Source organism: Lynx rufus, unplaced genomic scaffold (genome assembly GCF_022079265.1).
Source record: "Lynx rufus isolate CCGP_SWC_20201006 ecotype Redwood Valley unplaced genomic scaffold, mLynRuf1.p SCAF_10, whole genome shotgun sequence".
NCBI classification, from domain to species: Eukaryota; Metazoa; Chordata; class Mammalia; order Carnivora; family Felidae; genus Lynx; species Lynx rufus.
The window spans coordinates 87,170,733-87,187,278 of NW_025814824.1; the positions used below are offsets into that span (position 1 = coordinate 87,170,733).

Consider the following 16,546-nt stretch of genomic DNA (forward strand, 5'->3'; position numbering starts at 1 on the left):
TTCCCTAGGCTTCAACGCTTCCTTGCTGACTTCCGCGACCTCACCAGCTGGGTGACTGAAATGAAAGCCCTCATCAATGCAGATGAGCTCGCCAATGATGTGGCCGGGGCTGAAGCCCTGCTCGACAGGCATCAGGAGCACAAGGTAGCATCTCCGACATCTTTCAGAAGGAAAGACATTTTAGCTTGTAATGCATCGGTTGATCACTCTCATTTGCAGTCAGAGTGGCTGAAACTTTGTTCACAGCTGGCTCCCTCCATAGGATTATTATTGATTTTGCCTTTGGAGCCTGGCTCTGCCGGCTTCTCATACATGGTGAAGAGGGTTAAATGTTGGGAAATTAACTGTGGTCTGTGAAAATGAAGGGCTGTGCCCTGGCAAGATAGAGTGCTGTAGTTTGCACAATAGTCATAACCATCTTAAACACTGTCTTCATTTAAATGCTGAATTTCATATTTGGTGTAAGTTTCTTACTCTGGTTTTTTTCCCCAAAGTATATTCCACAGAAAACTAGTTTTATGAGATTTTGATAGGCTTTACCTTAAAAAGAAAGGTTTCTGGAGCGCCTGAGAGGCTCAGTCGGTTAAGTGTCTGACTCTTGGTTTCGGCTCAGGTCATGATCTTGAGGTTTGTGAGACTGAGGGTTTTGAGAAATCCGCCCACCCGGCACCGTGAGGGCAGAGAGACAGTGGAACAGAAGACAGGGCTCGGACCCTTAATCGTGTGGGAACATGGCAGGCTTGGACAGAGGTGGCCTGAAAAGCCAGTGGCAAAGAGGCTTCTCAGTAAACGGTGCCCTTGTGGTTGGTAACCCCAACCGGTGTCAGGGAACCTGGCCTCATCATTGACCCTGCTCCTTGTTGGAGATGGGATGTTCTGATTTGTTTTTTTTTGTTGTTTTTTTTTTCAACGTTTATTTATTTTTGGGACAGAGAGAGACAGAGCATGAACGGGGGAGGGGCAGAGAGAGAGGGAGACACAGCATCGGAAACAGGCTCCAGGCTCTGAGCCATCAGCCCAGAGCCCGACGCGGGGCTCGAACCCACGGACCGCGAGATCGTGACCTGGCTGAAGTCGGACGCTTAACCGACTGCGCCACCCAGGCGCCCCGGGATGTTCTGATTTGTAACGATTGTTTAAAATTCGACCACTCTGTTTTCTTTTATCAGTTGCCAGGCATAAATTATGCCTTTTTTCCCTTTAGGGTGAAATCGATGCTCACGAGGACAGCTTTAAATCCGCAGATGAGTCTGGACAGGCCCTGCTCACTGCTGGGCATTACGCCTCGGATGAAGTGCGGGAGAAGGTAAGAGAGGAGAGGTTCTTTGAGAGTCTCTGAAAGCTGGTATCCATCCATGAGCATCCAGGCTGCATTCACCATGGTGTGTGAGAAAGCCGACATAGAACTTGTGCCAGGAAGTTCAAGGGCAGTTTCTTAAGAGACCGAAGAAGAAGACCTATTTGTAGTATCGTGATTGATTAGAGAAAGAAAGTTCCATTTATTTGGGATGCTTATGGTACATTTTCTACCTGAAGGGGACCTGGCAGGGAGTTGAGCCAATAAGAAAGAGATGAATTTCAAAGTTTCACAACATCTGAGTGTAAAGATACCTGAGGAACATTAAGATGATGATGCTGTTTTAATACTGCGTAGACTAAAAAGAGTCTTTGAAATCAAAGACACTTTATTGTCAACTTTGGAGCTTAAAAATTAGCTCTAGGGCATTCCTGAATTTACCAGTTTTATGGGAAGACGCACCGAGTTGGCATTTCTCAGCTGAGAGTCCTTCCTCCATTTTTACTGCCTGCCTTTGGATAGATGCCCTTTCTTTTCTACCTAACATTTACCTACCATTTTGATCTTAAGTCACCTGTGATAACGTGGCAGTAAATTAATTCTAGATCAACTCGCTTGCCTTCTATGTAGCCTAAACTGCTCAGGATTTGTGTGGTTTCCTGTGAGCCGGCTGCCACAAGTGAATGCAATTCGTCCCCTTTTGCAAACCAGAGGAGAGGCCGGAAGATTAGCACGAGGCTTAGAAATTCCAGGGCAGCCTTTCTGTTGGCCTGGTGGGGGAGGGGGCCACGGCAGGACCCACCCTCCCTCACGGCTTCTGTGTCCCCTCCTCCCTGCAGCTGGGCGTCCTGGCGGAGGAGCGGGCTGCCCTGCTGGAGCTGTGGGAGCTGCGCCGGCAGCAGTACGAGCAGTGCATGGACCTGCAGCTCTTCTACCGCGACACGGAGCAGGTGGACAACTGGATGAGCAAGCAGGAGGTACCGCGTCGTCTCCGTCCGCCGCACTGCCTGGGGGGGGGGCTGACTTGTGCCCATGTTGCCGTTGTGAGTCGGGTGACGAGGCCGTGACGAAGAGCGCCCAGCGGCTGTGCCAGCCTTGCTCCCGCTGCTGGGGTTGGCTGACCCTCGGGACCGGCCCCAGGTTTGGACAGGAGTCTGCTGCTGTGGAATTGTCTTTTACCGAAGAGGACTTTTTTTTTTTTTTTTTTTTTTTTTTTGGGTCTGGGACTTAGCACTCACGCTATTGGTGAATTTATGTTAAGTGAATCTAAAAGGATGTCAGACTTTGTGGAAGAGAGCTGAGAAGTTTTATGGCTATAGCATCTCCTTCCTTCCTTTTCGTATTTTGGCCAGCATATCCTTTGCTTTCTAGCCTTAGTTGATGAAAGGGCTAGGGTGTCACCCTGAGTGCTTTTGTTCTCTTTCGCAAGGCCTTCCTGTTGAACGAAGACCTGGGAGACTCCTTGGATAGTGTGGAAGCGCTCCTCAAGAAGCACGAGGACTTCGAGAAGTCCCTCAGCGCCCAGGAGGAAAAGATTACAGTAAGACTCTCTCTTCTCGTTCCTTCTGGTGGTCCTCAGAGTCAGCCCGGCATCCGTTCTCCTCAAGGGTTTCTGCGCAGATGAAGCGGAGGATCTGTGTGAGAGGTGCTCCTGTAGGGGCTTCAGATCTCACGGTGGCGGCTCACGGTCCGGTGGGAGGCCCGCCTCCGCTCATGGGATGGGATCTTTCCCTGATGCGTAAACCTCCACATTGAGATTTACCTTTCACTAAAAGTACTTGGAGCTCAGGGCGCCTGGCTGGCTCAGTCGGGGCGCATGTGACTCTTGGTCTCAGGGTTGTGAACTTGAGCCCCATGTTGGGTGTCGAGACTACTTAAAAATAAAAGCTTGAGAAAAATAAATAAAAGTGGTTGGAGCTCACGTAAGAGGTATTTTTCCCCTTGCAAACAGGCTGCTAACCCGTTCTGACCCCCCGTCCAGTCACATCAGATGTGTCATGACATCAGCTACAGTGAACGTCCTGAAAGGAGCTAGCATAACATTGTCGTATCTGACTAATAACGTCAACCAGAAACTCAGAAGTCGAGGGGTAAATGTTGTCACAGCAAACCTTAGACCTGTGTTTCGGTTTAGAGCATTTTGTGACCTGTACGGTAGTTACTTTGCTCCTGCGGCCGAGCTGTGTGCTCGCGTGCTTTTGCTGGTGAAGAGCCCTTTACTCTTCCCTTCCAGGCACTGGATGAATTTGCAACCAAGCTGATTCAGAACAATCACTACGCAATGGAGGACGTGGCCACCCGCCGAGATGCGGTACGTTCCGTTCTCCCCGCGCCGTCCCCACTCTCCTGTCCGTGTAACCTCTGGAGTGGGAGAAGTCTCTGGAGAGCAGGAACGGGAGAGTCATGAGGCCCCTTGTCTTCCAGCTGCTGAGCCGCCGCAATGCCCTGCACGAGAGAGCCATGTGTCGCCGGGCCCAGCTGGCAGACTCCTTCCACTTGCAGCAGTTTTTCCGCGACTCCGATGAGCTCAAGAGCTGGGTCAACGAGAAGATGAAAACCGCCACAGATGAAGCTTATAAAGTAATGTTCTGCCAGCATTGCACTGTAGCATTTGGCTAGGAAGCTAAATGTAGCTCTCAAAGATAAATTGAAGCTAAAGAAAGAAATCAGGAGCTCTGAAAATCACACTATTTAACATAAGCTTATCGTTCTCTGCACCCTGCCCCCTGCCAGGAAAGAGAAGCAGGAAGGTAATACAGAGTAGTTTGACATACTCGGGTTCCAGGTAGAACCCCCTTCTTCCTTTTTTGGCAGGACCCATCCAACCTACAAGGAAAAGTACAGAAGCACCAGGCTTTTGAGGCTGAGCTCTCTGCCAACCAGAGCCGCATTGACGCCCTGGAGAAAGCGGGGCAAAAGCTGATTGATGTCAATCACTATGCCAAGGATGAAGTAGCAGCTCGTATGAATGAGGTCATCAGTTTGTGGAAGAAATTGCTGGAAGCCACTGAACTGAAAGGTAAGAGAAGGAGCCTCCCCGGATAGTGTGAGGGCCGCTGGGGAGTTAGGTGTCCCTTCCTGGTGAAGTGTTATAGGGACACAAACCACATAGGTCGGGTGAGCTGGGCAGCCTCGGGCCTGCGCGCTCCTCTCCCGTGTAGCAGTTCCTTGCTTGCGATCCTGATGCTTTGCTAATGTGATAAATGTGGTTGACGTGCTGGGTAGTGGGGGAGCCTGAGTGAGAGGGAGTGATTGTGGTCACCTGCCCTTAACTGGTCCTTGTCGCCGAACATCAGAGTTCGGCTGAGAGCCAAGGGCTTTTAATAATTCTTGAACGCTCTTCTCTCATGGGGGTTAGGATGCTTTTTAAAGGACTTCTGGGGGTACCTGGGTGGCTCAGTCAGTTACGTGTTTCGGCTTAGGTCGTGATCTCATGGATCTCGGGATTCTCCCTCCCCCTCCCCTCTCTCTGTGCACTTCTCCAGTGTACGCCCAAGCCAAGTGAATTCTCTCTCTCTCATAATAAATATTTAAAATATACAAATAGGGGCGCCTGGGTGGCGCAGTCGGTTAAGCGTCCGACTTCAGCCAGGTCACGATCTCGCGGTCCGTGAGTTCGAGCCCCGCATCGGGCTCTGGGCTGATGGCTCAGAGCCTGGAGCCTGTTTCCGATTCTGTGTCTCCCTCTCTCTCTGCCCCTCCCCCATTCATGCTCTGTCTCTCTCTGTCCCAAAAATAAATAAACGTTGAAAAAAAAAATTTTTTTTTAAATATGCAAATAAAATAAAGGACTTCCAAGTCTGCGTTTTGTTTTTACCTTTGTGGTGGGGGTGAAGCAGTGACTGGAACCCTGACCCTTAGCTCCTCACTAAGTACCGTTGTCAATGAGCAGCACTGGCGGGGGACAGTATTAACAGGTGGACAATCATGCCTGCTCCTTTGACTAGGGATAAAGCTTCGCGAGGCCAACCAGCAGCAACAGTTCAACCGCAACGTCGAAGATATTGAGCTGTGGCTGTATGAGGTGGAAGGTCATCTGGCTTCGGATGATTATGGCAAAGACCTTACCAACGTCCAGAACCTCCAGAAGAAGCATGCCCTGCTGGAGGCTGACGTGGCTGCTCACCAGGTAGTGGGACCCGGGGGCTGCTGCCTGGGCCGCTGGTGGTGGTGAAGCTGGAGAAACGGCAGGCGATTTCTAGGCCCTGCTGTTTTTCTGAGGGATAAAAGGTGTTGATTTTCTTAGGTGACCCTGTGTATTCCCTCTTGTTCTCAAATCAAACTCCTCCCTCAGAGTTTCCTGGGAGCCCAAGATGAGGGAAAGAGAAGGCAGAAAGATTACTCTCCAGGCTGGGAAGACACCTGTGTTGGTTTTTCTTCATATGTGACCGAGTCACAGTTGAAGTTAAGAGTCAGACCAGAGCGTGCTGGTGCAAGCTTTCACGACTCTGTCCCTTCCTGTTTCCAGGATCGAATCGATGGCATCACCATTCAGGCCCGCCAGTTCCAGGATGCTGGCCATTTTGATGCTGAAAACATCAAAAAGAAGCAGGAAGCCCTCGTGGCTCGCTATGAGGCACTCAAAGAACCCATGATTGCCCGAAAGCAGAAGCTGGCGGATTCTCTGCGTTTGCAGCAACTGTTCCGTGACGTTGAGGATGAGGAGACGTGGATTCGGGAGAAAGAACCCATTGCCGCGTCCACCAACAGAGGTCAGTCTGTCTCCCTGAGGTAAGATTCAAGTTTGAGAAAGGGCCCTACCCTCATAGCGTAAAGGAGATGCATATCAGAGCAAGGAGGGTCAAGTTTAAGGTAAACTTGGAACCCCAGTGGAATCTTAAAGAGCGACAGGGCTGACTTTTCTCTCGATGGCTTGGATGACCAGGGAGCGGTCTCTGCTTTCAGGCAAAGATTTGATTGGAGTCCAAAATCTGCTGAAGAAACACCAAGCCCTCCAAGCAGAAATTGCTGGGCATGAACCCCGCATCAAGGCAGTGACCCAGAAGGGGAACGCCATGGTGGAAGAAGGTAAGCGGTTATCACCCAGGGAGTGGCTTTGCTTTTGGTCTTTGTTTGCTCCTCGGTTAAGTGCATGGACTTGAGTCAGACTGGGCTTGTGGGGTTGAGGACCATCCCCGGTCTCTCACTATATGACCTTGACTAGACCCTGCCCTCTCGATCCGAATGTCTTACCTGTGAGATGCGGGTAATAGTTGCGAGGAGCGAGTGAGATCATGTGGGACGGAGTGTGGAACAGCCTGGCACGTGTCTCAGTGACTGAGGACTGGGGGGGCTACTGTTGTTAGTTAGGTCTTTACAGTCATATCACTGGTGCCAGCTTGGGATACCTGCTTCGTAGGGTCCAGATAGAGATCTGGATGGCTGGAGGCTTGAGGATGCAAAAGTTGGACAAATTACTTAGAAGTCCGGGACCCAAGCCTCTCCTAAAACTGGGGGTTATGAAGGGGCCTGGCTTGCCACAGTGATGTAGCGGAGGTGCCGTGGACACCCGGAGGACCTTTTTCTCCGGCGTCATGTCGGCCTCCTTTGCGTGGTCTTCCTTTCCCCTGCCTGCCTTCCAGGCCATTTTGCTGCGGAAGATGTGAAAGCCAAGCTCAGCGAACTGAATCAGAAGTGGGAGTCACTCAAGTCCAAGGCCTCCCAGCGGCGGCAGGACCTGGAAGACTCTCTGCAGGCCCAGCAGTACTTTGCCGATGCCAACGAGGCCGAGTCCTGGATGCGGGAGAAGGAGCCCATCGTGGGCAGCACCGACTACGGGAAGGATGAGGACTCAGCCGAGGTGACCGCGTGTGGGGAGTCTGCCGGGGCTCGGGCTGGGGCCCGTGGGGAAGGTGACCAGTGTGTGGAAGGTGCAGCGTCTGCATCGTTGGCTCTTTAGTGTGTTTTAAAGTATTTTGTAGTTTCCACTATGGAAACTTGCCAAAGGAGAGAGGAGACCTCCCGTCCCTACCTTCCACCGCAAGCGTTTTGCCATTCTTGTTTGTCTGGCTCTCCACACGCATGTACACACGTACATACACAGGCGTATCTTTTTGCCAGCAGTGGGTGTTTTTGAGCAAAACTCTTAGATTTTATCCATAGAGGTCTAGGTGCGGCCCCTGCACCTACCTCTTTTCTTGCCAGTCTTCACAAAACCCAGAAGAGTCGAATGGTGACATGTGCTATACAGGATTCCCCCAGAAGATGGGGGTGGGGACAGCTGAAGAGTTTTGGAAGGGGTGGTGGTGGTGGATGATGCTAAAGCACTACGTGTAGCGAGGGAGGGGAGCGTCCTCAAGGAAGGCAGGCTTCGGTTTGTTGGTAGTGTTTGTTTCTTAAGGTGGGTGGGGGAGCCACCAAGTGCACCATACCGTGCTTTATCCACCTTGTATTTTTCCAGGACCGCATGGTCATGCAGGGGCAGGGAGAAAAGATAATACTACAAGTCCCAATTTATATTTTCTCCAAATATGATGTTTATTAGAAATGGGGAGGGAAAGTGTGGAGCAGGAGGTGATCAAATCCCCGTGTAAATGAACCAGCTATCCGGGGAGGATGGTAGGTCGGTGAGGCAGCAAGGACGGGGCGCCCTGGTTCCTTGTGCGTGGTCACAGTGTGTGATTTTGGTTTCAGGCTCTACTGAAGAAACACGAAGCTCTGATGTCGGATCTCAGTGCCTACGGCAGCAGCATTCAGGCTCTGCGGGACCAGGCTCAGTCATGCCGGGTGAGCCGGGCTTTCGTGTCAGCAGTTAGCAGTTGCCTGGGGTGGTGGGGAGTGGGGGGGGCGCGCAGGAAATTGAAGGGCCTGGGCATTTCCAGCAGATGTGCCAGTCGTAGGTCACATTCTTGTGACCTCACTGCTAAGTCCCGTGACACAAAGACGCGTAAACAGTTTATTTTTTTTTTTTTTTTTTTTTTTTTTTTAAATTTTTTTTTTTTTCAACGTTTATTTATTTTTGGGACAGAGAGAGACAGAGCATGAACGGGGGAGGGGCAGAGAGAGAGGGAGACACAGAATCAGAAACAGGCTCCAGGCTCTGAGCCATCAGCCCAGAGCCCGACGCGGGGCTCGAACTCCCGGACCGCGAGATCGTGACCTGGCTGAAGTCAGACGCTTAACCCACTGCGCCACCCAGGCGCCCCGCGTAAACAGTTTAAAATGAGTAAAGATTTCCAACAGCTTAAGTTCTGGGGTCGGTCAGATTTTACTGATAGCTTCAGAGAAGAGCTCTCAAATATGCATGTGGTAAATTTGGTACGGCCATTGAAGTTGGGAGTCTGTTGTGGACTCAGGTGACACGCCACAGACAGCCTTTAACCGTGTGTGCCCTTCCTTTGGATTTTTAGCAACAAGTGGCCCCCATGGATGATGAGACCGGGAAGGAGCTGGTCTTGGCTCTCTACGACTATCAGGAGAAGAGCCCTCGGGAGGTCACCATGAAGAAAGGGGATATTCTCACCTTACTCAACAGCACCAACAAGGCAAGGCATCGAAAGTGGTTGTGCGTTTCCTTCCACGAGCACTACCGGTTTTGCTCAGCTGCGTGTCTGTGAGTCATCGTGTCTAAAATACGGCTGGGTTAGAATTCGAGGAGACCAGAGCCTCCCAGTTGGTCTCCCCCTTGATACCGCTTCACCCCGTGTGTGATCCTGAGGGTTAATCTGTCCATCTTCCTGAATGCCCGAAAGCAGCTGTCTCGAGAATGGCTTGGCTTCAAGATTGAACACCTTGAGGTGAAATTCCCTCTCTTTAGAGCCACATCTTTTCAGGACCTTTTAAGAACTGTCGGTTCTTAATCTAGACTCTGTGGCTACAGCAGATAGTTGAAGAGCACTGTGGCATTACCCCATAGGCTCTGTCTGCTCAAATGTTTCGATGTTTCCTGGTTCATCAGCCTTCTTCCCTTGACCTGTGCTGGTTTGACAGTGGCTTTGAAGTGCAGTGCCTGGTGCTCCATGTATCATCTGATAATTCCCACAAGGTCTTAGTTAAGGCTAGAGAAATGTCCACAGCCATTGTTAAGGACCCTTACTCCTGCACCCCCAGTTTACCCTAATCGTGAGAGTTTGAGAAAAACAAACCAAAAAAACCCCGGTGATTTGTATTTTTCTGCAGACTCTAAACCGACCTTCTGGTCTGACTCTGCTTTACCCAACAGCATTATCCAGGGGAACTTGCTATGACGGTGGACATTTTGTATGTGTGCTGGCTCTGCGGTAGCTGTTGGTGCAAGTGGTTATTACTCTAACTTATTTAAATGGATGTAGTCACGTGTGGCTAGTGGCTGCAGCGTCAGTGCCATTCTGGCGTGTCTAACAGGAGGGTGTCCTTTCTGTTCGGTGTCACTGCGGCTTCCCTGGGGACCCACTCCATGCTCGGCAGGTCACAAAGGACCGGCAGGTCCGTCCTTGTGCGGAGTGACTTTGCTGCGGTCACAGGATCCTCTTCACACGCTTAGAGCCGTCGTGTTCACGTGCGCGCACACAGGCTTCCTTGGCTCCTCCCTTTCTCAGGAGTTTGCTCTCAGTTCTCCGTCTGTTTCCTTAGGACTGGTGGAAGGTGGAGGTGAACGACCGCCAGGGCTTCGTGCCGGCTGCGTACGTGAAGAAGCTGGACCCCGCGCAGTCAGCCTCCCGCGAGAACCTGCTGGAGGAGCAGGGCAGCATAGCCGTGCGCCAGGAGCAGATTGACCACCAGTAAGGGCCACGCTGGCGACCACAGAGGTCCCGGGGTCACTTGGGGCTTAGTTCACACCCCACACAGGCCGAGCTTTAGGTGGCGTCTGGAGGCTCTGGAGCGGCCATTCTGGTGCCCGCATGTACCCGGGACGCCTTCTGCCCACTGTCCCCAAGTCACTTTTAACCTCCAGTGTCCTATTGGGACCTCAAACCATTGACCGATACCTTTATTTTCCTTTGTTTTGTTTCTTTCCTGGCTTTTGTAAGAGTCTTTTCCTAAACAGCATTTTCTAAACGTTACTCTCTTAACCTTTGTCCTCCAGTTGGGATATGCTCTGGATTGGTTTTTAGAGGTTCCGCACCCCTACAACTCTGCGCCTTTTAAAAGGCTGTTGAGAGAGCGGCTCTCTCTCGTGCTTTGTGCTTGGAGGTGGAGGTTATCTTTTATAAAATGTCCCGTCCTGTCTTCTAGCTAAGCCCCCATACTGACCTGTGTCCCTCCCGTATGGCATGTCTTGCTCAGCTGATGACCTTAAGGTTTCGGACACTTGAAAAATATCCAGAAGCTATGTCTCGCTAGAGTTTAGGACAACAGAATTTTGGGGACCCTGGCGATCCCTGAAAAGATCAGTTATTTGTCTACTTCCAGACCTTTTTTGTTACTATGGAGACAAGAGAGCAGTTTGGGCCTGGATCATAACTGTGGGAGCAAAGCAGCAGGCCCCATACGTGACTGGAGGAGCCTATGAAGCTCTCAGTCCAGGTCTTTCTCATGCTAGTCCTGTGTCCCCCTGGCCTTGCTCTGTGACATGACTGGTGTTGCCAGGACAGGAAAGTTGTCTGCCTTAAACACAGCAGATTTTTCAGGAAAATGAAGGTGAACTAACTCCTCTAATTTACTTTGCCGGCTTTTTCTTTACTGATGTCCTTCGTGGCCTGGCTTGCTTCTGAGAGCTTTTGACGGACGCCTCAGTTGCCCCTACTTGAAGCATCCTGGCACGAGTCGGAGCTGCCGCTGTCCTTTCCCGTGGATTAATCCCACTAACTCGTGCATGCTTTTGCTGTGCCCCCGTGCAGGACGCGCATAACTAAGGAGGCCGGCAGTGTGTCTCTGCGTATGAAGCAGGTGCAGGAACTGTGAGTAGGCGGGCGGCCTTGCCGAGCGCCCGTGCCCGTTCTCCCTCTGCCGCTTCTTTCCAAGGCACTCGTTCATCCAGAAAGACGAGGTGGGGGGGACTGTGAGGCCTTGCAGCAGCTGCGCTCCTAGGAAAGAGGTTTTGGTGCCGCTGTGCCCCGTCGGTGGCCGCTTGCCTCCCCGGGTCCCTTCTGTGTGCAGCTGTGTGCTCAGAGTGGTGTCGGTTCTCCCCCCTGATGGCTTGGGTGGTGGAGCGGCCACTATCGGCAGCGAGCCCAAAGGCCGGTGCCGGAGTGTTCCCTACTAGGAACGAAATGCCTCCCTTTAAAGTGCTCTGATTCTCGGTAGCTCGTTGCTTTTTTCTTTCACTTTGAGAAGCTTAGATTTGATGGTGATGGTAGCTTTTCTTTAAGCTTTACCTTAGTCTTACTAAGTTTGTCATTTGCACGTCTCCGAAGGTAGTGAGCAGTTCAGCCCTTTGTGTTTTAGCTCGCAAGAGTTCGAGCATTCTTTGATTCTTAAGAAGTCTTCCACCTGTCGACGTGGTACAGATACTCTGTACTCAACCTAATTTTCCTTCTGAAGTTGGCAAAACTTTCCAAGAAATAGAGATACCGCTTTAGAAATTGCCTGCTGTTCGGAGAGGCTGACGTCCCGCGTGAGGCTGTTTTAAAGTTCGGTGTGCCTTCGCCCGCCGCCAGGGGCTGCTCAGAGAGTCAGAGCGGAGCGGGAGCCCTGCATACGCTGTGCTCAGCACACTCATCTCGTCTCTCAGCTCTGCTCGCATGACCCCTGTGTTACCGTGCTAGACACTGGGTCCCAGTCATTTGTGGTCATGACGTTGGCCCCGGGATGAGTGTGCCGGGCTGTCCGAGCCACCCAGGTGTGAACAGCGTGGCGCTCATCCCTGAGGCTGTCGTGTGGGGCCCCGGGGGCTTCATCCTCATCCGCGTTCTGCTGCCTTGTCCCCTGGGCACCGTCATTACCAACTCATGGCCTCGGACCCTCATCTCGGAGACACCCGGTGACTTGCCCTCAGGTTAGTCTCCACGGGAAGCTGACTGCCTGCCTTGCCCCCTCTTGTCACCCTGTCCGATGACCCAGGTACCGCTCTCTGCTGGAGCTGGGTGAGAAGCGCAAGGGCATGCTGGAGAAGAGCTGTAAGCGGTTCATGCTGTTCCGCGAGGCGAACGAGCTGCAGCAGTGGATCAACGAGAAGGAGGCGGCTCTGACCAGCGAGGAGGTGGGCGCCGACTTGGAGCAGGTCGAGGTGCTGCAGAAGAAGTTTGACGACTTCCAGAAGGTACGGGAGGTCTTGCAGCTCAGCTGAAAAATTGGAGACTCGGTTCTCTGCGTCTGTGACTGTAGTTTCCTGCAACCGGCGTGGCACAGGTTGTGCCCTGCCAGCTGTGTGTAGCCCTCTGTAAAAACTTGAAACTGTTTCAGTCTAGTTTCAAGGGAACACGTGCGGTTTTCTCTACTTTTTCTAAGAATGTTTTGGGACGTAAAATACCAAAACGTGTAGAAGTGTTTTTTTTTTTAATTTCTTTTTTTAACATTTATTTATTATTGAGAGACAGAGAGACACAGAGCATGAGCAGGGGAGGGGCAGAGAGAGGGGGAGACACAGAATCTGAAGCAGGCTCCAGGCTCTGAGCTGTCAGCACAGAGCCCGACACGGGGCTCGAACCCACAAACTGTGAGATCATGACCTGAGCCGAAGCCGGACGCTCAACCGACTGAGCCACCCAGGTGCCCTCTAGAAATATTTTTTTAATTGGCATAAAATTCAGACAGCATACAGTTGACCGTTTTGAAGTGTGCAGTTCCGAAGCATATAGCACGTCATGGTGCTAGACGACTGTTACCTTCTCTACTTCAGAAGGACACTGTCTACCCATCGGAGCGTCCTTCCCCGTCACCCCCAGCCCGTAGCAGCAAGCAGTCTGCTTTTTGTCCCTGGATTTACATGCTCTGGACGTTTCGTATAAGTGGAATCCTACGTTATATGACTTTTTGCAACTAACTGCTTTCACTGAGCGTAATGTTTTTCCAGATTCATTTTTATATCAACATTCTAGGACTTTCTAGGGCCGAATAGAATTCCATCGTTGTGCGTAAACTACATTTTGTGTGTCCACTCCTCAGTGTAAGAGTTGTAGAACCAGATCATGTGGGTTGAGGGGCTTTTTCTCCCACAGGAGCTGACATCAGAATTTCATCATATTAACTTTTTTTTTTTTTTTTTAACATTTTTAAATTTTCTTGAGAGACATAGCGTGAGCAGGGGAGGGTCAGAGAGAGAGGAAGACCTAGAATCTGAAGCAGGCTCTGGGCCCTGAGCTGTCAGCACAGAGCCTGATGTGGGGCTCAAACCCATAGACAGGAGATTGTGACCTGAGCTGAAGTCAGATGCTCAACCGACTGAGCCACCCAGGCGCCCCTCATCACATTTTAAAAACACATCCCCTCGGGGCCCCTGGGTGGCTCAGTCGGCTAAGTGTCCGACTGTTGCTTTCAGCTCAGGTCATGATCTCAGGCTTCATGAAATTGAGCCGTGAGTCAGGCTCTGCACTGACAGCGCGGAGACTGCTTGGGATTCTCTTTCTCCCTCTCCCTCAGCCGGTTGCCTGCTTGCACGCATGCACACGTGCCGTCTCCCAAATAAATAATTCCTAAAAAAAAAAAAAAAAACTAAAACACATTCCTCTCCTCCAAAGGAGGATAAAAGATGGGGACTCCTGGGTGGCTCAGTCAGTTAAGTATCCGACTGTTTGTTTCGGCTCAGGCCACGATCTCATGATTTCATGGTTCGAGCCCTGCATAAGGGATCGTCAGCACGGACCCCGCTTGGGATTCTGTCTCTCTCTCTCTCTCCCTCCGTCCCTCCCCCACTGGCATTGTCTCTGTCCCTCAAAATAAATAAACTTAAAAAAAAAAAAAAGTAAAAGCAGAGTTCCATTCAGACAGAATAATGGTTTATGAACTGCAATTAATGTAGCAAATTTGAGACCAACCGTTCCCAACGCCCTATTATTTTCTGGCTCCCTTAAATTTTTTTTTTTTTCAACGTTTTTTTATTTATTTTTGGGACAGAGAGAGACAGAGCATGAACGGGGGAGGGGCAGAGAGAGAGGGAGTCACAGAATCGGAAACAGGCTCCAGGCTCCGAGCCATCAGCCCAGAGCCTGACGCAGGGCTCGAACTCACCGCGAGATCGTGACCTGGCTGAAGTCGGACGCTTAACCAACTGCGCCACCCAGGTGCCCCTCTGGCTCTCTTAATAGTGACCGTCAGGATTTCTGATTTGGGTGACTGCCCAAGTAATAGAAAAACTAGCTCATAGGATACCCGTTAACCAGAAATTTGTAGGTTCGAACCATAGCTTATGAACATATTTTGCCCGCCTTCTCTTTTGAATTACTCGTGGAGTCTTAGTTATTGTGGTTTTGGCTTTAAAGGATCTGAAGGCCAATGAGTCCCGGCTGAAGGACATTAACAAGGTGGCTGAAGACCTGGAGTCGGAAGGTCTGATGGCAGAGGAGGTGCAGGCGGCACAGCAACAGGCAAGTGTCCGGGCTGGCGCGGAGGCCGTGCTCCTGGCAGAAGCAGTTTGCTTCTGGTCCCTTCCTAGCACGACCCTCGATCCGGAATGTCCCACAGCACAGAGGTGGAGCCAGGGTGGGGTTGGGTCCCCTCTGCCATCCTAAACCAGTTTGTTTCCCTTCGCATAGTGGGGAAAATAGCTCCTGTCTTCTCCACGTGCCCATTTAATGTCGCGAAGGTTGTTTACTGTTTATGTAGCCCTTAACAGTAAAGTCACCCCTTCCAGAGGAAAAGTTTTTATATACGGACACTTGGTCTGTTAGACTCTTAAGAAGTGCCTGTGGCCTTTGTGTGTCTTTTTATAATTTTCTCCTCGCGTCCGGGTCTGACAGGTGTGTGTGCACCGTGACAGTGAAAGTTATTTCCTTCTCCCCTTGTAGGAGGTGTATGGCGCGATGCCCAGGGTGAGTCTGTGTGGAACGTGATCGTGATGGGGATGAGGTCCCGGGAAGAATATAATCCTGAGCCGCTTAAGGATTTCTGTCCCTGAACCTCAGAGATGCCTTTTGTTTATAAAACTCTGTGGGAAGGGAATAGCAGAAATCGGTTTCTGTTTCCGTTCTCCAAGAGATAAAAAGGATTTTTCTGTTTAGTTTTCTAAAACTTTTTCACAACAGTTGTTCAGGTTGGTTTATTAGCCTTTTTCAAAGGGAATCCTGTGACCAGGACACAGAAAAGTTGGTGGATTTCTTATTAAATTTCCTCATTCTCTTCATTTCTGTTCACTCCATAAACGACTAGAATTTTCCTCTTCTCTTTGTTGACTTCGTTTCCCTTAAGCGGCCTTGTGGAGTGCTATGAGCCAGCAATAAGTCAGGGATCCCAGAGGGAATCCCACCCTGGCTAATCGCTCTGGGGACCCCCGCCTCAGGCAGCACAGGGCGGGGTGTGTCGTTTCCTGCTGCCCTGTACGGCTGCCTAACTCTGCTTCCTCCACTGAATAGGATGAAACGGATTCAAAGACAGCCTCCCCATGGAAGGTGAGAACCCCTTTGCAAATGATCATTTCCTAAGGTTTTCAGGAACAGAGCTACTTTCTGTGTTTTTCCGGGGGGTCTGTTTCTGAGTATTTAGGGAGTCTTTGGTCATTTCTGGACTTGTTTGGGGTGGTTTCTTTTTGATCCTCTCCTTATACTCTTTGACTCTGTCAGGTCTTAAAATGTGATCTTTGGGGCTCCTGGGTGTCTCAGTTGGTTAAGTGTTTAACTTTGGCTCAGGTCATGATCTTGTGGCTCATGATTTCAAGCCCCACATCAGGCTCTGTGCTGACAGTGCAATGCCTGGGGCCTGCTTCAGACTCTGTCTCCCTCTCCCTCTGCCCCTTCCCGGCTCATGCGCACGTGCTCACACGCACTCTCTCGCTCTCTCTCACTCTCTCTCACTCTCTCTCTCAAAAATAACATTAAAAAAATATTTTTTTTAATGTGATCCTTAACCTAGAGGAGCAAAGTGTTCCATGGAAAAGCTCAGTACAATGGCATTTATGACCCATGTTGCTGCCAGAAAAAACTTTGCAGAGGTGACCCCGTGTAGTTAGGTGTGGCCCCGCCCACAGGATTGCAGTCCCCAAGGCCAGAACAGGAACAAGGACATTACCTCTGCCTAGCCACTTTCCCTGGTGGTCTACAAAATGCTTCTTGGAAGATACCAGGTGCTGCAGACAGATGTAAAAGGAGGAACAAAAAGACATACCAACCACAGTAGACATCATTCCCAACAGATGCCGGGGGGGGGGGGTGCTTGACTAGGGTCTCTTGCTTCTGGCCCCCTGGCCCTGATCATTCTGCTTATTGAAGAGGCTCCATATTCCGGGGAGAATACCTTTTC

The 16,546-nt window shown here is 50.9% G+C and overlaps 1 protein-coding gene across 5 annotated transcripts in view; it reads left to right on the forward strand.

Annotated features, from left to right (window-relative positions):
* Window positions 1-16,546, forward strand: part of SPTAN1 (spectrin alpha, non-erythrocytic 1) — a 62,770-nt gene that overhangs the window by 20,409 nt on the left and 25,815 nt on the right. For 3 of the 5 annotated variants that reach the window (XM_047070304.1, XM_047070319.1, XM_047070311.1), the window contains exons 9-27: window positions 9-144; window positions 1,205-1,306; window positions 2,137-2,274; window positions 2,727-2,837; window positions 3,531-3,608; window positions 3,722-3,877; window positions 4,112-4,316; window positions 5,245-5,426; window positions 5,766-6,009; window positions 6,203-6,325; window positions 6,880-7,097; window positions 7,931-8,023; window positions 8,647-8,781; window positions 9,848-9,996; window positions 11,056-11,115; window positions 12,218-12,416; window positions 14,575-14,679; window positions 15,100-15,123; window positions 15,664-15,699. In XM_047070304.1, coding sequence (XP_046926260.1) covers window positions 9-144; window positions 1,205-1,306; window positions 2,137-2,274; window positions 2,727-2,837; window positions 3,531-3,608; window positions 3,722-3,877; window positions 4,112-4,316; window positions 5,245-5,426; window positions 5,766-6,009; window positions 6,203-6,325; window positions 6,880-7,097; window positions 7,931-8,023; window positions 8,647-8,781; window positions 9,848-9,996; window positions 11,056-11,115; window positions 12,218-12,416; window positions 14,575-14,679; window positions 15,100-15,123; window positions 15,664-15,699 — 2,494 coding nt within the window. The remainder of the gene's footprint in view (window positions 1-8; window positions 145-1,204; window positions 1,307-2,136; window positions 2,275-2,726; window positions 2,838-3,530; window positions 3,609-3,721; window positions 3,878-4,111; window positions 4,317-5,244; window positions 5,427-5,765; window positions 6,010-6,202; window positions 6,326-6,879; window positions 7,098-7,930; window positions 8,024-8,646; window positions 8,782-9,847; window positions 9,997-11,055; window positions 11,116-12,217; window positions 12,417-14,574; window positions 14,680-15,099; window positions 15,124-15,663; window positions 15,700-16,546) is intronic. The other 2 variants (XM_047070329.1, XM_047070338.1) reach the window with 1 other exon arrangement.